The sequence below is a fragment of the Cinclus cinclus genome, chromosome 3, assembly GCF_963662255.1.
Source record: "Cinclus cinclus chromosome 3, bCinCin1.1, whole genome shotgun sequence".
In the NCBI taxonomy this organism is placed as follows: domain Eukaryota; kingdom Metazoa; phylum Chordata; class Aves; order Passeriformes; family Cinclidae; genus Cinclus; species Cinclus cinclus.
Genome location: NC_085048.1, coordinates 69,394,752 through 69,419,896, shown reverse-complemented (window position 1 = coordinate 69,419,896; position 25,145 = coordinate 69,394,752). Strand labels below are relative to the sequence as shown.

Below are 25,145 nucleotides of genomic sequence, written 5' to 3'. Positions count from 1 at the left end.
TCTCTTAACACACAGATCTACCATCATGTGGCAATTCCCATTTTATCTTGGAAGATAATAGACTAGTTCTGAAAAAGGATGTATTTCACTGTTAAACACAGTGGAAAATGTCAAAGGCTTATGAAAATACAAGTCTAGAAATTATGTAAATATTATCATTGGCCATCTTCATCATACTCCAGTGAGTCATGTTATGCTTGGGATGAATTAAAGATTTTTGCATAACTTAAAAATGTATAGTCCAGGATGCACTTAATTTATTGGGGCATTTTGAGATTATCAGCTGACTTAAAGGTCTGACTTCTCTTCAAGGACACTGACTCAGACCAGCAAAGGGATGAGCACACTTGCTGTGTTATGCTGCATGGTGTGATTCTGCCATCTCAATGGGTGTGCTGGGGAGGACACTGGATGTGCTGAACAAAATCCTCTCCATGCTCTGAGAATCTCAGGGTGCTGCACAGGGCTGGTGGTGTTGCAATAGATCCCCTGGGGCCAGAGGGAGATGTGGCTTGACAAAACCTCTCCTAGAAGGAATAGTACCTGTAAACTATGAATAGTCAATGGAAGAGAGAGAGTCAATGCTGCAGCCTGGTACACATCTGCTAGGCTTCATCCCCATAGCCTGGGAGAGAGAGGCTGGCTGGGGGAGGCTTCCTCAGGACCGTAGCATTTCTGTTCGTCACTTGCCTCACTTGCTGTCAGATCCATCTCCACCATCCAGACATCCATTCTTTGGGGTATTGTCTGTAGAAATCTAGGCTGGGTTATTACAGCACAGAACCATGGCACCTCTGTACTCTGGCACTAAATCCTCAGTTTGGGGTCTTGAAAGACCTGCAAGGCAGCCACTGTCTCTTAACACAGAAGGACTCATTAATGAGCTGCAGGAGAGACTGAACTGTAAAGAGACAAAGCAGTGATGATACACAACTACTTAGACTGGCCAAAGCAGTGTCTGAGAGGGATGAAAGTGCCAAGCTAGTAGAGGACAGAAGAGTGTGAAATGCTCAAAGGCAATGCTGAGTTTGACACAGGCTGTTATGAATTGTACATTGTTGGAAGCTGCCTAGAGACTCTGGAAAACAAAGTCTGATGGAGTATATAAAAATGGAGGGAGAAAATATGTCTTACCTGGAATATAATGGCCAATTCTATGTATTTATCTACAAAGTGATCTAACTGGAGCAATTAGTCACAGCTAAGGCAGAAGATAAAATAACTGAAAGTAGAACTTGGACAACAGGGATACAACCCACTAAGAAGTGTAGAAAAGTCACGACTGAGCTTTTTAGAAAGATGTAAGAGCAGAAGACTAACTAGGAGTACAGCAAGGGGAACATTTTTTATGAAAACATCATTAACGTGTGTAACTCAGCGTCAAAGGAAATGCAAAAATATTTAAATATTTTAAATTATTTCTAAAAATACACTTTTGTATGTGTGTTTTCACTTTTGTGACAACCTTAAAAATTACATCAGAACTGATAAAGACATTTTCTGTATTTATATAAGCGTATAATAATAGAAATCCTCCAAGTAATAAGAGAGTAAATGACTTCTAAGGAAAAAATGCTCACATGTGAACAGAACTGAAACACAACTGTCAGCGTCTTGTGGGGTTTTACTCTTTGTGTAATCAATCCAGTATGGTCTATCTCAAGACATTGAGTTAGATGGATCATTGATCTTATTCCATTTGGCAAATTCTGCTGGTCTTGGATGAATTCTTTTCCACTATTACTTTTTTTAAAAGGAATAGTACCTCTGAAGTATGAATAGACAATAGAAGGGATATTTTTTTAAGTGATATCCTTTATCTCTAGTGTCACTGTGAGTAGCAGTGTTTGGACAGGTTATCTGAGTGTTTGATTTTTCAAAGGTCAGTGTTTTTAAATGGGTGATTGTTATCTGATATTTTCATTATACAATATGAAAATATAGCATTCCATAAATCTTGTTTTCTTCTTAATCAGTAATACAGTTATCAGACGGGCTGCATTGATGATTACATTCTAGTCACACGTAACAAGTGCCCTTGGTAGAATAAAAAAATACCTTCATAAGTAGTGCCCTTTTGGTGAGCATCCTTTTCTCATAGCAAAAATAACATCTTAGGATTGCAACTGTAATCCTTCCGATCATGGTGGTTTCCACTGAAAAAGGTGAATGGGCACGCACGCCTCCCCCAAGAGGACACAGTACAAAGTACAAACAGGTGCTGGAGCAGAGGTGGGAGGCAATAGAGCACAAGTGTCTGAAAGCAGACAGTGGAGTATCTCATGCCTTGGATCTGTAATTTCTTCTTTTTTAAAGTGTGGCTGTGTTAGTTTGGGGTGTTTTTAATGACTTTTGTACTTTTTTGTTCTTTTTTAATCACTTTTTTGACAACTAAGATTATAGGCAATTTTCTTGAGAGTTAAGATTATCAAGAAAAGTTACATAAAGCAGTTGCATACTGGGAAAAAGTAAGAATCCTTTTTTTCCCCACTTGCCATAGCCTCATAGATTGTGACTCTTTCAGCTCAAGATTTTCCATATCATCATTCCCAAGCAGTGACTCTCTTCCCGAAACACTGATCAATCATACATTGCCTTTGGAAGATGTCATCTTACTGCTGCTGGTTGAGCGGAGCATGTATTTTCTCCTCAGTCTAAAACTGCCAATGCTCTTTAGTGTGATAGTGCCTGTAATTGATAGGAGCTGGAGAGCAGTGTTCCTCCAGACTCACTTCCTCTGAGCTTAGTGCATACTGTGTAGCAGTAATTTCTGCCCTTCAGAAGGAATTATGAGACAAGTATCAGAGAAGTAACAGGATCCCTCCTCTGATCCAAGGAATGAGTTTATTGCTGCCTGTGTCAGCACAGAGGCTGGAATTATACCACCATCAAGCTGCACTGTGTGTAATGATCTGACAAATATGCCTGATGTTGTTTGTATGCATGTTACAGATGTTTGTGTTCAAATTTATGAAAGCTTGGATTCACTGTACAGTGCAAATATAAATAAATTCAGGAACCTGGAGTTTGCAAGGGATTTTCTAGGTCTGCATGTTCAATTTTTGTTTGTCATATACAGCTTTGTGTTCCTGCACCATCCACAAAGTTACCAAGCCTCATCAGGCTCAATTTTAACATAGGTATTTGGGGTTTTTTTCGCCAGTTCTGGAAATTGATAGTTGCTCCAAAACTTCTCTGAAGCTTAAAACCCCTTTTCTTATTTCTAGACTAAATGTATTAATGTTATATCATAGCTCCTTTTTTTTTTTTTGTGGCATTTTATCTAAAACATTTATATTTGGTGGTACTTGTATGCTGATGCATTAACAGGGAGATACTCTATCACTTTTCAACTTCCATTTGGTTGTGCCAAGAAAGTCAACCCTTTTATCTTTCTCTCATTAAAAAGTCACTTTTCCCGTGCTGGTTTCAGTAACTTTTTCCTGCTCTTCTTCCAATATGCTTGCATTCTTTAAGCATGGATATACAGAGTGAGGTAGATTATTACAAATGAGGTCTGATCTGCAACGTACTTAAATAACATACCCATAGTTCTGCTTTACTGAAGACACCTTGATGTGATGGAGCAGTACAGCTGCCTTTTATTGTGTTTGTGTCACATGGATCAGTTTTAATTATCCTATGATATACCTGCTCTTCTCTGCCAAACTTGCAGTTGCAAACTTGTCTCACAAAATATTTTTAGGAAAACTAAGTAACTGGGACTTGCATGGATGTGAGATATGTAAAGGTAGCAACAGAGTAGGAGAAATGGTTGGTTCTTGAAGGAATGTTTTGTTCATTCCCCTAGGGATTGTAACAGGTGGTGTTCCTCGTAGACCTGTGTTGGGCTTGTGCTGTTCAACTTGTTCCTAAGTGACCTGGAAATGGGAAACAGCTAAGTTTACTAAAGATACAATATTAATTAAGGCAGTAAGGATGATGGAAGAGCCCCAAGGCAACTGGACAATAAAGTGTAACTTGAAAATGAGCATGGATAAAATCATGCTCAGTCATAGTTTCAAACATTAAGTGATGGGATATGCTCCGGTGGATGTAAGATCCAAGAGTTCTGATCAGCAGGGCCAAGAAATTGTCAGCTTGGTGGTAGTCAGAAATGCTAGTCAAACCTCCAGCATTGTTAGGCACAGAGGAGAACAATTCTCTACAATTTCATAAATCTGATTTAACTGCTCTGTGCAGTTTTGATCCTCTTATCTCAAAGTAGATAAAGCAAACAGAAGGTGAGCAGGAAAAAAAAACATTAAATAATATGATTTACCAGGGCTTGAAAGACTGGGCTTGGGTAAATTATTCATAATATCATTAAAATTCAAGTACCACTGAAATTCCCTGTTGGGTTAGCTAACACAGAGAAATGATACCTCGTGTGTTTTTTCTACAAGACTTTGTACATTGTGGTGATGTTTTGCCTGCCTCTCATTGTCTGGAAGTGTCCTTATGCATCTTAAGAAAAGGAAATGTTATTTTTATTTACTCCTCTGGAAAACTTAAAAAGCAATGATTCTATTATTAAATCCATCAAAGTAGAAAAGAAATCTCTTTTGTTCGTATAAAACTTGAAGGGACTTGCAGAACAGCCAGTTTCACAGAAGAACAGGCAGAGAGAGAGTTCCCAGGAGCCTCATGGAATGTCTGCCCAGTCTAGTGCAGCACTGGGCAGACTGGGGAGGTGCAGAGTGAGTTCAGTTCAGAGATCAGAAACAGCATAACCCTGAATTGACTGTGTGTTCTGCCTGGACTGCTCAAGATAGCTACTTGCAGTAGCTCTGGAAAATGCCTTGCTGTACAACAGTAATATAACCTAAACGAGCCAGCTGATCTGGGGCTGCAGAATTGGTAGGGCTTGTCTACACTTGCTTGGTTTGATATCAGTGTGAAGGCTGCCCAGAAAAAAATTCAAGATATTCCCTCTTCCTAACTGCAATAAGAACAATGAAAACAAAACAAAATGTCTTTGTTGTTGTTGTTGTTGTCAAGCAGAAGAAAGCATTCCTGGTTTATGCTGGATTTACTGTTCCTTTCTGTGGTGGTGCTTACATTCGGAACCAAATGCTGTCTGTCAGAATGTGCTTTGACAGCATAGCCACTTGCACTGGGTACGAGTACAATTGCACAGGTTTGTGACATTGGGATTGCTGGCTGTGTTCAGCCCCTACACCATTCTGTACTCTGCATTCATTACTATTCATCCTTCTGGTGTGTAAATAATGAGGCAAAAATCTAGCCACAGTGGCTATATCCTTGGAGTTTTGCTGTGAAAAGTGTTTGTTCTGCTTTTAGATACCTTTGATGGATTATAATCTGTTGGAAGCATGGAATTAGATAGCTTGGAATGTCAATTATAGTACTTCTATGTAATTTAATTGATTTTCACAAAAGGTGTTAGAGGGTGTTACTATAGTATATGTAGGAACATTTTTCTGAAGTATGGATTATTCCAGTTTACAGGGTGGGTAGAAAAGTTACATCATTTTGTAGAACTAACTGAAAGTTCAGCAGGAAAACCCAGAATCAAATACAAATTTCCTGGACAAAGCTTCCCCTTCTGATTAGGCCTTTCTTCCTTCTCTGAAATAAACATTTATACAATGATGGTCACAATCCTGAAATATAAAAATATTTGGGTTTACTTGCTCATGACTATTACTGAGTTTTGCTCTCCTCCTTAAAACAAACCTTTGAACAACATTTGTCAAGAATAGCAGAATTCAGAATCACTGGTAGTGCAGCTTATTCTTCTCACTCAGTATAGCCAATATCAGGCTGGCACCTGAGCTCCTACCTTTAGCTGAGCCCATTCCTGCTGTGCTTTGTTGCAGGTTATGGACACACAGTGCCTTTATCTGATGGGGGAAAGGCCTTCTGCATCATCTACTCAGTCATTGGGATCCCGTTCACGCTGCTGTTCCTGACGGCCGTGGTGCAGCGCATCATCGTGTACGTCACCAGGCGGCCGGTGCTCTACTTCCACATTCGCTGGGGCTTCTCCAAGCAGGTCGTTGCCATCATCCATGCCATGGTCCTCGGGTTTATCACTGTCTCCTTCTTCTTCTTAATCCCAGCAGCAATATTTTCTGTCCTGGAAGATGACTGGAATTTTTTGGAGTCTTTTTATTTTTGTTTCATTTCCTTGAGCACCATTGGCCTCGGAGACTATGTGCCAGGAGAAGGCTACAATCAAAAATTCCGAGAACTATATAAAATTGGAATTACATGTAAGTGTCAAACTAACCAGCTAAATAAAAGGCATTTTATATTACATACATTTTAAAAATCAACATCAAACTTACAATCAGACTTATTCTCTCCATTGTGTGAATAATGATCATTTGTCAGCTAGCAAACATGACATTAATTTAGGTAGCTCTGTAAAGAGGAAGCTGTTAAGTAAGGTCAGTTTTCTCAGTTAAGAAAGAAAAAGCTAAAACTAGAATTCCATTATTCTAACCATAGCTATTTACTCTCTATATAATAACAGAAATAAAATCCAAAATCCTCATGTAACTGTTATGAAAATGGTTAAGAGCACCTTGGGCTAACATTTCAGTGCATCACAGAGCCAAGATGATCTGTGTAACCTAAGGTCATCCCATAAGGTTAGATCACAGGTGGACAGAGATGAATCAAGAAGCCATGGAAAATGGGACTGAATAGCCAAGTTTCTCACTCCAGTTGTAACAGAAGGTAGCTGAAGCTGGCACTGGTACATACCAGCTGTCAAAGACAGACAAGTAGCCTGAGGTGTTAGAAAAGCAAGACCATGAATTCTAAATGTAGGTTGTTTCATTGTATTTGACACAGAAGAAATGATGATCAGTGATTTTAAGAAAGTGAAGTTTTTTAAGAAGGAAATTACCTTTATGTTGGTATTCTGAGTAAATGGATGCTGAGGGCAATATTTTCCAGTGACAGCATTTTGAAACATTGCAGTTTCTCATACAGCTTCAACCTGAGCAGTCTTTGGGTCATCAGAGGCATCAGTTAAAAGATCTGAACAGCCAAAGCAAACCTTTCCTGTCAGGTCCATTTCTTAGGCTGGTCTGCATTTAACTGTGCCTCTATGCATGATCCAGCAATCACAATGTAGGCAAAGAGTCTGTTAACTTGGTTTTGTGTTTTACCTGAAGACAGGTTTTTTCATTCCTTGTAGCAGGGCCTTAAACAATCCAACAGAACACTTTGTTTCATTATCCTGCTTGGCCTGTTGCGGTTGCAGATTTCCTCCTCACCCTGTCATGTTTATCTTATGAATGGTAGCTTTTAATTATTGACCTGCTGATCTGCAGTGTTGATTTGGGGATGCTAAATGGTGAAGTGAATGGAAAGTCACACATGCCAAAGGTCTTCTTATAGACTTGCTGTTCTGTAAACTCAAAATCTGAAGAAAACATTATGGCTCAGATTAAAGCTTTTTCATGCTGTAGAACAATTAGGAAATAAATTGCAGGAAATACTAGAGGAAGTAGTAAAAAGAAAAAATAACTTTTAGACAAAGTTGTGACCTTAGAATATCTAATTTTCATAGGTTTTAAGGTTATAACTTTCAAATTATACTTTTTCCTTTCATGTGAACAATTCAAGGAACCAAATGAAATGTTTTCTCCTAAACCTAAATTTTCTATAAAATAAATTGGACTTCTACATCAGAAAATTCTTAATGAGTACAGACTTTTCAAGAACTTCTAGGAGAACACAAATCCCATTCTAAATAAAGTGGTAATCAACTGGACTGAGTTTCAGAGACAATTACAAATTCTCAGTGGAGATTTATGGATGCTATTCAATTGATATAGTTTTGTCAGCTCTTCCTTGTATTAATGCATAGCTCCCCTTTGATGTTATGATATAAAGTTTAAAAAACATATAATAAATTTTAGTTGTAGTGCTGATTTAGTATTCAGTATTAAAAAAAAAATGATTAATGGTACTCCTAGAAAGAAAAAGAGAGTGTTCCTGCCAGTGAATAGTCTGTAACTACAGGTGAAATATTTATGCCTCTAGGTAACATAACAGTGACCATATGGAAATTATAATCATTAATCTGTGTTGATTTTTCAGCACACTTAATGTTCAGCCCTTGGACGAGTGTGTTCTGGTAATAGTTACTCAGCGACTGCTTGATTTACTTCATTGAAGTGATAAAATAACTAAGTAGTCATGCTCCTCATTGAATTGTAATGATCAGAAGTATGCATCTAATGAAACACTGAGATTAATAAATATTAATTTTAACACCTTCCTTTAAACTATACTCTTGTATGTTTGGAGAGGATAAACAATGGAACACACTGGTCATTATCTCCATTTCCAGAAGTCTCAGAATATGAGAGCTGACTATTACCTCTAAAAATAAGTCAGATAATACATGGCTAAAGTAATCTGTAATAGATTTCAGACAGCACTTCCAGGTTTTGAGTAATCTTACTAAAATATTGCAAACATCCCCAAAAGATGGAGTAACTGTATCATGTTTTTCAAACTCCAGGAGTAATTTCACAGTAATTTTTCATTTTAGTTTTATTAGGTTTAGGTACACGTTTCCAGTTGCTTTATTTTTCCAGGTATTTCCGGGTGTCTAATGATTTTAGAGGAAAATAATTTCAAAGTGTTCATGGAATAGTAAGTGATTTGTCAAGCTAAACTGACACAAAAACCAATGACCATAACTAACTCTGGTATTTTTACTTCTGCTTGCAATATGTAGGAATGTTGTGGTAAAATTTTGTTTTCCATCTTTTGATCAAAATCTTTTGAAGGGCACTTAATCATGAAAGTCGTAAATAAGTAGGGGAGTGTGCATGTGGTAAATTTTAGTATTTTTTTTAATGCTTTTACATGTTGTTTTTCTTACGCAGTTGTAACAGAATTGAACTAGTGGCATTTTCTTTCTGTTTATGTGGGGTCTTGCTAGTTGCAGAATTAAAAAGAAAAAAGCCAAGGATATCACAGTTAAAAAGCTCTGAAATCATGCCATAAAGAATATTAACACAGTAGTCAGAGATGATGGAGTGAGAAAAGTCACAGGCTCAAAACTGGTCCAGTCCTACATGGTTTGCTAATAATTAATTTTCTTCCTTTCTTTCCTTTCTTTCCTTTCTTTCCTTTCTTTCCTTTCTTTCTTTCTTTCTTTCTTTCTTTCTTTCTTTCTTTCTTTCTTTCTTTCTTTCTTTCTTTCTTTCTTTCTTTCTTTCTTTCTTTTTTTTTTTTTTCCACTCAGGTTATCTGTTGATGGGCCTTATTGCAATGTTGGTGGTTCTTGAGACTTTCTGTGAACTCCATGAGCTCAAAAAGTTCAGGAAGTTGTTTTATGTGAAGAAGGACAAGGAGGAGGACCAAGTGCATATAATGGAACATGACCAGCTCTCCTTCTCGTCCATCTCAGACCAAGCAGCCTCCATGAAGGACGATCAGAAGGCAAACGAGCCTTTTGTGAATTCCCAGTCCCCAACTTCCAATGACAGCTCTCTAAACAATTAATACATGGGTATCCATACCCAGTGTTTTGGTGCATTTATGCTACTTACCATAAGAAATAGAAAGCCTCATATTTTTTTCTCAAAATATAAAAGCTGGAAGACTGTGCTACTTTAACAAGGATTCATCACTTCTGACATAGAAAAGACTTTTGGAAAAAATGTGGGAGCCACCCTGGGAAGAGGGAATAAATGTAAGATGTGGCTGGGAACATAAGGCCATTTTGGTTGAGGGATAAGGATGTAGGTGTATCACATTCAGAGATGCCAGAGAGAAAGGCTTGCACAAGCAACTTCATTGAACATCTTTAGGAGACTAGGCCTTCCCTGACATCCAGCTCACTGAGTTGCATGCCTCATCTTGCAACTGGTTGCAGCAGATTTTGGGATGTGCACTTTTGATAGTCACAGTTTTAATCCAATTAAAGATAGCATCTTAATCTGGAAAACATTTTCAGAGCACTATCTCTAGATCTGACGGGGGGGAGGGGATATCTGGGCTATCCCTCTATTACCCAGTAACTTGCCGGTGCAAACAATAATTCTAGGAAGGCAAAAACAAGACTGCAGTCCCTCCTTTGCCCATGCTATTTACATCTAAATTTCCTACTTCCTTAAAAGGTCCTCTAATCACCAGAAAAATGTTGTCCTGAAGAGAGTGTGCCTTGAGTCTTCCATGCTGTTTGTTTTTTTGTATTAAATACTTTTCTGAGAAGTAGCAAAAGTAATTCAAAGTTCTGGGTGAGGTGAGATGGTAGGGAAGGAAGACAGATGCATTTCTGAAATGGGCAGGAGTGGCTATTTAGCTGCATGGAATGGAATGAAAATGAGTTAGCATATGCCACACATGACTGGCACAGTCATGTGCTTCTGATATTCTCCTAATAGGTGGCTGGAATCTGTTCAGCAGAAGGACTTGGTGCTGTTCCTCCCACAGTCCAGCCCAGTGTGCGCTCTGCTGAGGAGGAACAGACACAGCATCGTCTTTGAACGTAGCTCCTATTTCTTTTGCTTTTCTAACTGGTACTCAGAGCACCTTGGAGAAGGAGGGAATGTTTCAGGGCAAAAGGATTTTTCAGTTTTTCATATGGCAAGAAAAAAGGAAAAACGTCACATTTGGTTCGGATGGAACCGAATTTTTTTCCCCTTGGGAAAAGTCACTAAAAAGTCAAGATCTTGCTCAACTTCTGAAGCTGGAACCTCTTTGGCTGCAATAGGAGAGGTGTTTTAGTCCAGCTACCAGTCACTGTGCTGAATGCAGGGACCTCAGAATGAATTTCAGTGAGCGTGAGATGAGATTTAAGTGGTTGTAGTACTTTTTCTTCTGGCCTTAAGAATCTTACAATAGGGGAACCTTGATAATGCTTTGCAGTGAACAGAAGATCTGGAGCACAAATAGCCATATTAGGACAGCCTCCCACATAGGAACAGTGTAGAGGAGAGCCTTTTACCTGCAGTGCAAGCATGCCAGATTGCCTGTAATTTGGCTTTTAGTTTTTAGAGCTGAATAATAATTTACTGTAAAAGAAAAAAAATGCAGTGTGTCTAGATTTAGCGCACGTGGGAAAAATACTTGAACGTAAATAACCCAAAATATACTGTGTTTGAGCTTAATTATAGCTAGCATCAAACAAAATTTTATATTTTACTGGAAAACTTACTTTATGGTTAAATCAGCTCAAAGTCTTCAATTGAAATTTATATTTATAGAAAATCAGAGCTAAAGGTTTTGGTTGTTTTGTGTTTTATAGATTAGGTGAAAGCATATTGTGTTTGCATGTTCCCAGGAAAGTGGCTATTTTTATACTGCTTAGGTTAACAGAGTTCTATTTATAATGAATGTTAACCAATATATATGTGCATATATACATAAATATATTTATATACTGTACATATATCATAAACCACCAGAGTCTAACAGACTTAGGAATGGCAATTTAGGTAATCTTTCCCCTAGTCTCCTCTTTATACAGTCAATATTTGAAAACTATGGCATTAAAATGACACTGACATAAAATTCGAGTACTGTACTATAAGAAACATTTATACTATTTTTTTCCAGTGGAACTTTATTGATTGTTTTCAGTACCTTAAAATCCAAAATTTCCATGTAATGTTAATCTCTAAGGGATATGCACAGATGTTAAATGATATACAAAGTTACTTTTGCAGTGTGTATGCAAATACAAATTGTAGACACATGAAATGAAAGCACAGAATTCAAAGCAGAAGCGAGAAACAAAGCAGTATACTGTGATTGTAGGTGAATATTTGTTATTTTAAACTTAAATAAAAAGTCTGGCTTTTGCCTGCCTGCACTATGAAGTGGGAGTATTTTCTTTAGTGGCGTGTGTGCCTTGAAGAAATCCTGTCTGCATTTGTGCATCCTTTAGTTTGCCTTCCACAGTTCAGGGAGGCTCTATTAATGCCATGTTGTACCTAACCTTGATATAAATTGTGGCTTAGTATTGTTCTGGTTATTCCTTTAAAAAGAAGAAGAAAAAAAAAAGAAGAGCAATCTAAGGTATGTTTAGTTTTGTTTCAGATGCTGACTGATTATAGCAAATAAAAAAAATTAAAAAATAGTGACATAGCATTTATCACATCCTTGTGAACCAACTGCTCCAATATTTGAGAAATCTGAAAAACCGAAGAAAATAATGGCCCTCATTTCATATAGCTTTTATATCTTCACATGAGGCCAGCACATAAGATGGGTTAAAACTGGAATCCATATCAGAAGGAGAAAGATTATCATGCAAGAACCTCAGTATAAAGTGCATTCCTTACCTAGAGGCAAACAGTGAAGCAGGTGCGTGTAAGCCCTGATGGAGAGCATGGTTCATAAAGCAATGGTGCTGAAAAAAAGTTGCAATAGAGAGTTAGAAATGCAAACAAATTACTTGTACACAGAAAAAAAATTGCCTGGGTTCTGTCTTCACTGTCCAAAGTTGTTCCAGGCAGGCATCCCATTAATAGCTTTATTTCAGTGCTACAGCCGACATTTGCCATCTTCTCTTCGTCTGTCAGTCATTAAATATAAATTTGTTTTATTGTTATTTCAAGGGAAAGAACTGGAAGGATATGCATTGTGTTGGAGGAAAGAAAATGGAAAAATCTACTCAAGTTTTGATATTGGAGCTGAGTGACAGCCATGTTGTCCCTTAATGAGCATGTTTTCTTCCTGAAGTTTCTTCCCAAGGTTCACCAGTGGCACATTGTGTGAGTGCTGAAGACTTGCTGGAGGTTGAAATTAGTTATTTTCTAAGTAGGTAACGCCATAGACTGGGATGGTTTGCAGCTCTAAATGTCAGCACTACAAAACCTGTGCTTATGTCAGAGGAGTTGCATAAGACCAGCAGTTCTGGATTGCATTCAATATTTGTCTAGCCCAGTGTTTTGTCTCTGGCAATGGCCAGGACCAATATGTGAACTTGTGTAAGGAAGGGGCAAGTGTATAGCAACCATTCCCCAGGATGTTCTGCTGGCTCCCAGCAGTGTGCAGCTCTGGATCCATGACAGTATCTAGGAGGGATGGAAAGTCAATGTAGGTGTGGTGTGTGGAAGAGATTCTGCACTGAGGTGCCTGCTTAGGTCAGTGAAAGACTGTTCTGCACAGGATCAAACAGCACAAAGGTGTTTCAAGTTAGATGCTTTGCAGTTAGCAGGTAACTTGCATGGGATGGGCTCTTGAAAAAGGAAAGAGGAAAGGGGAAAGCCTTTTATGCGCTGTTACTTGGACAGTGCTCTCCTCCAGCTAGGTAGGAGCTTGCACAGAACTTCTTTGCTAATGCCAAATCTTGAATCTCCACATTACTGTTTGCTTTGTAAACAGTCACCAGAAATGTAGTGAGATGAACCATAAGTTGCTAAAAATGCTACTGCCCTAACATGATTCTATTATTATTCATTCTTTAGATTCTTCTTTCTACTGAAGCAAAATAAAATTACTATTAGGGAAGCAGTGTTATTCCAAGTGCATACCAGTACAAGAGAATGGGGTTTCTCTTCTCTGAACTACTAGATATCAGTATTATAGCATATATCAATAAAGCTCCTTGATAGCAAAAAAAGAATTCTTGCTGCTTGTTTTGAACAGAAACTGAATTTTTGAGATCCTGGAGACTGCCTCTGCAAAGCTGTTTCTTGCTTAATGCAGATTAGGTACTTGGTGTATGTAATTTTAATGCCTATCATGTTAGTCTCATGGCTTCCTAAATTACCATTCTACTTACTTTTAATCACAGAGTTCTCATGACAATTATCTGCAAAGGTCATCATGTTGCCACTGAGTATGAGGACTGTGATGCAGTTATTTTGCTGCTGATGATGAAGGTTTGCCAGAGCCGTTGCCTTAGCTGATAACAAGACAATCTCACTCGTGGCAGTTGGGGCCAAATGACAGATTTAGGTAATGAGGAGGGACAGTGTCTGGGAGCAGGTGCATGGACTGACAGCCAATGTCAGGGAAAAATCATCCTGGCAAACTGCTTAGTGACCACACAGTTTTCGCTAGGCTTCATTGCCTGTCACTAAGAGTTAGAGGAAGGAAGACCAAGGACATTGCCAAAAGTCATCTGAAATGAAGTTTAATAGAAGTAAGTTTTTCACAATTTATCTACAGTCTGTGGCTCTGTTACTTCAGTCACACCATATATTCTATGAATCAGGATAATGGTTTGGGATTCCCCCAGTGTAGATGGCTCCTGTGGCCCCTGAGGCAAGTTATGCTTGTTATCCTAACAAGTTTTTTCTGTGTTAAGTTTACTGAGTATTCAGACCCATGAGCAGGAGCGTAGGTCAGTGTCACTGCTGAAGCTTTCCAAGGGCAAATGTCGCTCAAGGCACTGCCTGGCCTTGGGTTGCCCTTTCATTTTAGTGCCTAGGCTGTCTGGAAAGACAGGAGTGAGCTCTATTTTAAAAAGTGAGAAATCCACTCTTTTGGGAGCTCAAAAGTCCCCAAATCCTTTTGGTAATGATCCCAGGGGTTTCATAATCTTATGTGTATAGTGCATACATGTAAGTATCTGGAGTAGCACTTCGAACTGCTTCTTTTCTCTATGCCTGATTTTTCTGAGGCTGGCTGACCCCCTTAACCTTCTGAATTTCTCTTCCTTTAGGAACATGGCTCACAGTATTCTCTAACTGTCCTGAAGCTCTTACTAGTACCTGGCTGGGCTGTATCAATAGGTGACAAGGTGAGATTCAGAGAGTAGAAAGGGACTTCGTCATCTGCCCTAATGATGGAGACTAGATGAAGGGACAGGAAAGTCCCATCCCTGTCCATTAGCTTTAGCTGCAGCCACCTCTTTATTTCTAAAACCATTTCCAATGTCTGGCACTGTATGATTCACTCATCTGCGTTGTGCATGTCAGTGAGTGCTCGTGCTGATGGTAACATAATGACATAAAAACTTATAATTCCTCTAGAAGAATTAAATTGTTCTATTTTTCTTGTTGAGCACATTGCCGGTTTGCTTATGAACATTAGACTGATTGAATCCTGGCCTGCAATATTATATCTGAACATATTATCCTACAACTGTAAAGCTTCCATCTCAGTCCCATGTGGGCAAAAGAAAATTCACATGTTTGCATAAACTGAAGACAGCAAACTGTAGTGTCAGTTTAAATAGGAATTAGAAAATCCTAATTCTGCATTTTTGGACTGGTTTCCTGATTATGGACAAAGATCTGTTAAATTTGTTTAGCAATTGCCAGCTGTGATTTGAGGCATGCTTTCTGAACAGTGATGCAAAAAATATCATTGCCCAGTAATGAAGTACAACATCACCTTTGGGATAAAGTCCCTCAAATGTTTAATAGGCTACTTTTGCAGATTAATGCTATTTGCAAGGGACAGTGAAGCCCTGTTTGAAATTTGTTATGCAAAAATGAAAATCCACACTTCATTAAACTCAAATTCCTACTACATGTTCACTGAAGAGAAAAATCAATAAGAAAGAAGAAAACTACCTTCAGTTTGTAGTCCCTCTTGTGGGGAGCTTGACCTGGTGTTGCTGATCCTGGTGAGAGCTGAGAAAACTCCCTGGGCTTTTCCATGCAGAATGTCAAGTCAGGCAGTCTGCCCCAGGAAGGTTTACAAGCAACATCATCAGCCTCGAGAAGGTGGAGTGGTGCAGGGAGAGCAGCTTCCATGGGGCACAAGAGGAGAGACCACAGCTGCTCTGAGGCCAAAGGTAAGTAGCAAAGATGGCCAGTGAAGGGGGCCATGGTGGCACTTGGAGGGTCAGGTGCAGTCAGCCTGCTCCAGCCCAGCCCCTGAGGAAGGGCCAGTGCCCAAGGCAGTGTGAAGAGAGGAGAATATTTTGAGAGCAGGATTATCGAAGAGGTGGTGTCACTAGTACAAAACTAGTCAATCTGTTAGAAGTAGGAAGAGTGGAGGGAAAAGATGAATTTCTGTCTTTTAAAGGCAGAAAGGACCCTCTTGATGCTCTTCCATGGCCTCTTGCAGGAGCCAAGACACATCTGCAGCATTAGAGCAGATAGGATTTCCAGGTCTGACAGAAACAGTCCTAGCTCTCACCTGCTGTCCCTCATGCTAATTAATTTCCCTGTTAAAAAAAATCCTGTTTTCTTTGGCTAACTGCACAATTTCTAATTAATTGTTCCAAAAACAGCATTGCTATAGGACTTTGTTACGTTTGTCTGCTAAGTGACAGATCATCTTTTAGCTACCAGCTTGCCCTGAGAAGATGAGCATCCTTCAAATGCCCTCTTTAATAGGTGAAGCAAGCCACGCTCTTCTGAGCATTGAACAAGAGCATCTTGTCAAAAGCTCAGCTCATTCTCATTCCAGTTTTCCAACATATATTTTTCAGCACAGCACTGAAACGAGGGTGCCACACTCATGCCAGTACCCAGGGTGGTAGCCCTGCAGAAGTATTGTGCTGTGGCTGGCCATGGAGTAGAAAAGGGAGATGGCATTAACTCCATGGCCCTACCTCCATGCTTTCCCTCTTTTTGGGGACCCCCAGGTTTCCCTTCATCCCTCTCTTCACCTGTAGAATACACCTGATACTTGTCCCTACCCCTACTAAACTGGGAAAGATGCATGGGGACAGAGTGTCTGTGGCAGCATCTTTGCCCTAGATGGTCCTAAGTGTCTAACACAGAGACAATTATTTTAAACAGTCTGCTGCACCCTACAAGAGCCAGGAAAACGGCTTTGTAAATGCCTCCTAGTCCATCTGCCAGCCTGCTGTGCAGATGCTGTTCGCCTCTTGTGTAGACCCTTGGGATGCAAGATGTTGTCAGAGCTCAGAAGAAACATGGGCAGACCTCCAGAAGGGTCAATTGCACATTTACTTCAGGCACTCTCAGAGCACTCATTCTGGGCAATAGAGGGCTATCTCATCAATCCTCCTGCCCTCCTGGTTGTGCCTCAGGCATCAGCAAGGTGCCGAGAACCAATATGAATGTATAAATGCACCATGGGTCAGGAGTGAAGCCCTCTTGCAGGGAGGGCATTGCACAGAGAAGGAAGATGTGTTTTTAGAAACTTCAAGATTCAGTTAAAAAAAATCTTACATGCACTGGAACTACTCCAAGGCTGTAGCATGATAGACAGTGCCCCTGTGATGCTTCTAGGGACACTCGTACTACAACTACCTTGGTGAGGTCTAATTGTTATTAAAATGCAACTGAGGCTGCAATTTCCTATTCAAGATGAGGCAAGAGACTTAACTCCAAGGTACTGATGTGAGTAAGGCAATGTTCTGATTCAAGCAGCAAGGTCCCGCCTCTAAACAATCCAAAACCCTGTAAGTATCTGCCAAGTTACTGATAATTTTGATGACACAAGTATTGCTACCATGTCTTCTCACAAAGGAGGCTAATAAGAGTTGCAGTTTTTGATTTGTAAGCCATGCATTGAAACATAAACCAATCTCAACATGAAAATAGTTTTTTGAGAAGTTTTAGTCCTGAATGCCCTTAGATGTGAGCTTGGTGACAAAAGAGAATAATGTAATGATTGGTATGCAGACAGAAGACTGACACTGAAAGCTTGAACAAAAATAGATCCCCTGGGCAAACGGCTAACCAGGACTTTAATTCCCAGCTGCAAAATGCATGCCTGGTTGAAACTCCCAGAGGTGGTAACTGGAGTAGAGAAGCAGGGATGAATGGAAAGCACACAGCCGTGGTTCAGCTAGACCCCAGTAAAATAATTTCATTGAATTCCAAGAAACAAGAGGATGTGTATGCACCAAACTGACCAAGAGGACAACAAAGAGAACAATTTGCTATTTTTCTACCTTTATGTCACTATCACTCTTTGCAGCCATCCTGTAACCCAGAGACTGTCACCCTCCTTGAATGCAGTACAGGCTTGGTTTAAATGTTTACAGAGATACTACATCAGCAGCACAATGCTGTGCTAATGTTATCGTGTTGGCAGCTCTGTGAGGCATTCCCTGAGGTCATGTGGTCAATCTGGCATTTTAATTGCATCTCATCATTTAACCTCCCATCTCGTTATATGTGAGATATAAAATCAGTAGAAAACCTAAGTGTCAAGTATTGCAAGGAATTACCACTCCAATTCCAGCCTGTGTTTCTGCACCTCACTCAGAAAGAACGCAGTTTATCTTGTTTAATGATTTTATAAGCCATTCTGCTTGATTGACCATGATTTTATCACACTTTAAATATGCAACCAGATTCTGTCCCCTTTGTATTTGTTCTGCTATTTTACCAGAGGTTAAAGCATTGACAAAAGCAGTTTATACAAGAATCAGAAGCATGCATGAGACCTGGAGTTTCTCCCTCAATATCAAGAGCCCAAATTTGTCTCTGTAATGACAAAGTGGTCTCTAAAGGACTATGAGGAAGCAAGAAAAGGCAAGAGGTGATTTTCAGTTCCTGTCTTGCTTAGATCAAATTCATATTCTGGTTGTGATGCAGCAGCCACAGTGCACATTCCCATGGAAATCTAGCAAATTTAACATAAATTTGGCCTATTTTGCATCCAAACTTCAAGGCCATGCACAAATCAGAATATTAACTGCTATTCTTATATGTGGTACTGTTTAGACTCAAACACAGTGAAGTGGATTACAGGGAGTTATTTGTGACAATTCAATTTGAAGGACAAATTCAAAACAAATAGAGTCTTAGGCTTCATAGCAGCTGCAGGTATGTATTTAAGCTATGGCAGAAAATATGTTTGTAATAGGTTTAAGTCTTACTCAGTTATCAGTACTCTGAGAGATGCAGTTGTCAAATGGTTTAGGCTAAGCACATCCAGTATGTTTAATGGCTACCAAGACTGGTTCTGAAGGAAATTTTTGCTAAATAGTGCTTCTGCTGAGGAAAGAAGACTTCATACCCATTTACATTACAGATTAGCAGCTGGGAAGTATTCCTGGGCTAAAAAGGTGCACTTTAAATACCAGCTCTGTTGTTCATGTGTAAATTGGTTGTACCTTTTCAGGTATTTATATGCAACATTTTCTGTTTGCTGTCACTTAATAGGATTTGCTTCTCCTGTTCTAATAAAACAAGAAAACCTGGATGAGTGTCCATCTTGGGAAGGGTACAGACTGAAAGACATATTTTACAAATAGTCACGGTTTCTGTAGGAAAATTTTACCCAAAATGAGAGGATCTCTCCCAGCTCAGATCTACTGATGTGTGGAAATCTTTGCAAGACTGAAATTCATTCAGATCAGAGGAAAAAGCCCCTCATTTGCAAGGACATCTCAGTTGCAAATGGCAGTGACTTTTTGCATCATATTCTTTTTTCAGTTTCATGATCTGTCAGCTGCCAGACATGAAAGTCTTCCCCTGTTTTATCTAATGCTACTTAAAATTTAATGGAAAGACCAAGCAAAATGGCTTGCTGGACCACTCTGAGGCTAGGGGGGACACAAAAAGTTGTCCCTGTGCCACTGAGGCATACCCATACCTAGACCAATGTCCTGATGCTGTCTGAAAAAGCTGTAGTGCCCTAAAGAAGAGTAAAATTCAAACAAACAGAAAACAAGCAGTATCAAGCACAGAAGAGAAAATCTGTCCTGGCACCAGGGGATAACCAGGAACCTGGTCTAGCATGAGATTTTAGACAGCTAAATCTTGTGTCACAAACACGTGTGACTAAGTCTTCTTTTGACTGGAATTCTGAATAACATTAAAACAATTGAAACCCCATCTATTACACCATCATTTCCAAACCCAAGAACTACGCCTGTGTTCACACAATCACTTCTGTAAATTAATCCAGTGTTATCTTGTAACAGTCAAATGCCTACTTCCAGCATCCCTCTTCAAAGGCTGCTCTGGCACTTTATTTCTGAAAGTTAAATAACTTCTTTCCAAGCCAAATTTCAGGGTCAGTGTACAGCTGCCTAATCTTGTAGCAGCTTTTATCTAAATGGAAATAATTCCTCTCTCTTCCTGTATTTATTGCTCAAATGTAATCCAGCCTTTCTCAGTCCTCTGTTAACACAGCTACACAAGACAGGCTATTTGATTTTCCTTTCAGAAACAGAGAAACTCAACTCGTGTTTCTGAGTAGCCCTTTTCCCATTTCTCTGTTTAAAATAATCTCTTTGAAAGACAGCTGATGAGAAGTGCACACTGACAGCCCAATGAGGCTGTTGTTGTGCCTTAGCCAGTGCCAGGACCTTCCATGACACCGTGGAAAACTTCTCACATGACACTTCCTGGATCTACTATCACTCTATCCTGGCTGTGGCACTTAGCCAAAGCAGCAGTGTATGGTTTTGCAGTGTAACTAGATCCTCGTCCTCAGCATCCCTTGAATATATCTCAGCACAAGGCAACACATCTTCTTTCACCCTAGGTGAACTATGCCACAATTTTCCCTATCACTTCCCATACTTTTACTAGCTTCAGGAGTACCTTTTTCTTCCTATGACAGAATCTAGTCATCCATTATAAATACAGGCCTTGTCTTGCACCATAGGCATGAAGGGAGATGGGCTAATTTGTGATTTGAGATACCTCTGTGGGCTCGTAACACCCCTACCAAATGATCTTTTCATATGGTTCTGCTTGCCCAAGTCCTTAGGTTGTTTGTAATTCTTGAAGCACATCCCAACTTTGGAAACAAATTCTTGTGAGTCACTGTACTAAACTCTTCTGTAGAGATGAGGCTAACCAATCTGTGCTATTTTCACAGCACTTCCCATCTGTACATATTTGTATGTAACAGCCAGATATTTCTGTGATCACGTGTTCTTCTCAGTGAGCATGATGGGTTTTGCTGTCTTCCAGCTTTACCCCTGCTCATTGATAAAATGTAAGAAAGGAAACAAAAAATACTTACCATGTGTGCTTGTAAGAAAAAAGGAAGTGTCTTGTGTCTTGAGGGATACCAAAACCCTGGCTGTACATGTGAAATACAAGACTTAAAATGGTTTAATCTATTGGGTGTTTCTGCTTGATATCCTTCCCTTTCTCCCAGTAAGAGGTGGTCAGAGAGAGCCCAGATCTGCCTCTGCTTAAGTGAGCAGTGCCATTTGTTTGAACAATTTCCAACAGGTCCCCAAGTGCTCAAGAGTTAAATGAGATTCCCTGCATATGAGAAGTGGGCAGAAGCCTGTCTCACCTTCTCTTTCCTGTGAGAAGGAATACTGGCCAGGGCTTGGGCTGGCTGGTGCCTTCCCATTGCTTGGCAGGCAGGATCGCAGATGGTCCGGAAATCAAAGCTCCTTCCACACCAGCTCGTCTCCCTGCCATGGTCATTAATGAAGGTGCTTATGCCGCTTTTCTCAGAAAGGTCAGACATATGCTGGCTAACAGCTCTCACCAATTCATTTTTCCCCAGTAATGCAGAGTTGCCTTTTGCGGGCTTTCCAAATCTGCGGGCTCACCGCAGAATTTGCTTCCCACAGAAGATGGTTGTAGCTCCATGTTCATGCTGCTTTAATAATTTCCTCCTTGGGGTGAGGGTTTGTTTGTTTTTGTTTGTTTGTTTGTTTGTTTGTTTAATCATCTCCTGCTCTGTTGTGCTGAGCTCTTTCTCAGTGCCTCACACTCCCCCACTCTGTTCCACTGCCTGCTGTTATTCTTGGCACCCGAATCAATGCTAACTGGTATATAATCAGCCTGTGTTTTACCGACCAACATTTGTTCCACTGTCAGCTTTCATTTCAGCTTCTGCTCTGATGCCAGTTACTGTTCTGCTCTCGGGTGTAGAGCTCTGATTGCTCTGTGGGGTGCTGTACACCACTCTTTGCACCTCTTCTCATCAAGTTCTTGTCTGTACCAGGGACGCTTGTTGCTCAGTGTCCCAACCTCACATCCTCCTAGTCTGTATACTCGGTCCACTTCTCCTCTGTACCCGCATGTCCCTCTCTCTTGTATTTGCAGGTTTCCCAATTTTAAGCATGATATGATAAAATATTAAATAAATGGCTCTTGAGAGGCACACGCAGATGATCAGATAACTCCTTGGACATTGTGGTACAGAGCTACATTACATTCTGCCTGTGATAAGGAAAATGCTAAAACCCTATTTTACTTGATCCCCACTTACCCAAATTTTGTATTTTATTGATCCCTGGATGCATGTGTTGTGCTGAACCAATAGAAATGTAGCCATCTAGGCATTTATCTGTGCATTGCCTATGCTGTGTGGGACCAGATTGTGTAAATAAAACTTTGATTTTTGTGAATAAGAGGCCACTATTAAAATAAAGGAAATTTGTGTACACAGGAAAGGGCCACGGTGTTTGGGCTGGTGGGGAAGGACACAGTGGCCAGGACATTAGATGTGGGGTTGATGAAGCAGGAGAAATGGAATAATGCAGACAGAACAGCTGGGCTCATGTGTCATCCACTCTAGACTCCAGGAGTCTTTCTTCTCCAGCATAATATAGCTGGTAAGTTCCAGGCAAACTGGAAGGAGGACACAGCATTTCACCATCCAGAATGTGAGAAAAGTCTGCAGGAAGGAGCTGAGCATCCAGGAAGGGCACTTACACCAGAGAGTCAGAATATAAAGGGAAGCTGAACATACTTCTTTTTTTTTAAGTTTCCTCAATTTAAGTAACAATGAGGCAAAACACCAATAATCAAATAAAACAAATCACAATTCTTTGCTTTTATGAGTAAGGAGGAGATAGAAGAGTGACCAGGGGATAAAATATTCTGATAAAGATGCTGCAGTTCATTTTAAAATAATTAAAGATGACAGTGACAGCCTGGATCCCAAGATAAGGAAAACGATGATATAAAAAGGAACCATCAGCTCAGTAAGAGTCTGGAAGCTCTTTTGTGTGGCCTGATGTGTTTTCAAAACTAGACAATACTGTCTGTTGGGCAAATACCAACAGAGAGTAAACAAAACTATATTTTTTTTCAACAGATAAAGTAGATAATGCCTTAAAGGGGGAGTTAATATTCCTCAATAGACCAAATCCTGCCCCCAAATCATACTCAGTGCTATCTTTAAGATGCTGTCATTTTCTTTTAGCTAAACATGTTTACTAATTTTACTGGATTAACATGATTGTACAGGCACAGAGTGATCTGCAGACCTCCTTCAAGAAAAAGAAGTGTGGCCTCTGGGGTTCAGGCAGCTCCAACTCTAACTGGCCCCAGTGAGGCCAGGCAGCTGATGTAGGTGATGGCAATCAGTGGCTGGGTGGGGAGAGGCTAGTTTGAAGGGCAAGAGTTTCTCCTCTGTGGAGAGATTAAAAGGAATATCATGAAAATGTAAGGGAAAAAACCCCACCTAGTAAAACAAGTGCTGGCAGCTTTAGCTGTGGAGTGAGGGCTTGCAGCAGAGAGTGTTGGTGGCTCTTATCAGTGCTGGCAGGTGCAGGAGGTGTGAGCAGCCTTGCAGGCAGACTATTCAGGTCAGTGCATCCCTGAATGTTCAACAGCTCTGGCCTGGCTCCTGGAAAAAGGTAAGACCCAAGTGTGTGTCTCTTGCTCGCTGCACCTTTCTCCAGTTCAGGGCCAGAACCGTGGAGCATCCCGACCTGATCCAGGGATGCTAGGGATGGTGAGGGGTTGCAATTGGTGCTTGGGGTGGGCACAGCTGTGAAGGACTGAGGATGATGCTGGGGAATGAGTAGCTGAGACTAGAAGGGAATCAGAGTGTTGTGCTGGAAGTAAGTGTAATGTAGAAGATCAATTTTCCTTTTTGATTCTGGCAAGTTCTGTTTGGAGACCTAGAGAAAAAGGCTAAACTTCCCTGGGACTAAAGGATGAGTTTTCTATCTGAGGGAAATAGCAAGGCAAGGATAAAGCCCTTGTTATGAGAATAGCCAAATATATTCCTTTGATCTAGCTGAGTTTAAACTTCATTCATGTGTTTATTAGCTTCCTCTTATCTGAGCCATATGCCTTCTTGCATCTGCATTCCCCTTATCACACAGCAGTGGAAAAGACTCAAAATGCCTAAAAAGCATGTCAGTCTTTGAAATGCTTCATAAAATCCCAGCTGTCACCCGTATCAATGTCATAAATGATCACTCATCAATGTCCATAACTGCCTTAAGTCCTCCTTGCTTTCCCCTTGATTGCCCACTCCTTTCTCCTCCCAGTCTTCCCTTCACCCCTGTTGCCCTTCTCCTCTGACCACTCATGCTGAACCATCCCCTCCTGGGGATCCCTTGGGCACTGCTTTCCTCTGTCCCTGCCCAGTTCACCAAGCGAATGGTAGCCTTTAAACCTATGGGATGCAGAAGTGCCTTCATGGTGAGTCTCTGGTAGCTTTAAAAAACCAGCTGCTCCAGACACTTCCCAGGAGAAGAAATCTCCCCATTGTGATGCCAAGTGAATACCAAAGAGCTGACTGCCACAGAGTGTCAGGCATTAGGGTTGAATGCTCATGAAGTTCCAAAGAAAAATAAAGCAACCTTCAGCAAAATGTAGGCTGTCAGAGACTGATATGTCTCTACTGTGCTTATTTGGGACAGATTTTTGCATGGGACATCCTCCTGTGGGAAGGTGGAGGTGTATGTTGGTGCCTTAAAATAGATCTGTAATGATATGACCTCCGTCCAAACTCCTCCTAAGGCTGGAACTTGGCTGTGTTTAGGTTGGGTGAAATTTCATGTAGGAAATGTCTTTCCCACATGCAACAACTCAAGTGCTTTTCCTGCTTGGTGGTAACCTGTAAAAGTAGGATGTGAGACATCACGATACTTGTGCAGAGCCTGTGAGAAGATGATCACCCAGGGCTGAGGCACAGCAGTATACAAAGGAGCTGGACAGTCAGGTTGAGTCTGAGCTGGTATGAAAACCTCATCCATGGCTTGTGGAGCATATGGACATGTTCTGAGGCTGTGCTTGACCCCACAGCCCAGCAGGAGGCAGGACCTGTAGCTGTGGAAGGGACACAGCACCTGAGCACCCCAGTAAGCACGAGCTGAGGGCAGGACCTATCTCTTCTTTCCTGCATAAATTGCAAGCCCGAGGTGCTTGTCACAACATTCTGACTGAGGGTGTCCTCTCAAGGCAAAGCATCAAGCCCAGGCTCTGGTGCTGCTCCTGGAGGACCAACACAGGGCACAACGAAAAAGTCCCCATGGAATAAGGGTTGGAGCCTTTTTGAAGGTACCCTACATGGAAGTAGTGTTTGGGCACCTGATGCTGCAATTATAGGCCTCCACCTGCCTGTAGCCCTTCTCTTTGGGTTGTTTTCCT

General features: G+C 40.5%; 1 protein-coding gene across 1 annotated transcript in view; it reads left to right on the top strand.

The window, feature by feature from the left end:
• KCNK1 (potassium two pore domain channel subfamily K member 1) overlaps positions 1-9,685 on the top strand; it is a 31,556-nt gene extending 21,871 nt beyond the window's left edge. The window contains exons 2-3 of the mRNA XM_062489031.1: positions 5,844-6,239; positions 9,242-9,685. Of these exons, the coding sequence (XP_062345015.1) occupies positions 5,844-6,239; positions 9,242-9,501 (656 nt within the window). The 3' untranslated portion in view covers positions 9,502-9,685. The remainder of the gene's footprint in view (positions 1-5,843; positions 6,240-9,241) is intronic.
• Positions 9,686-25,145: the final 15,460 nt, after the last annotated feature.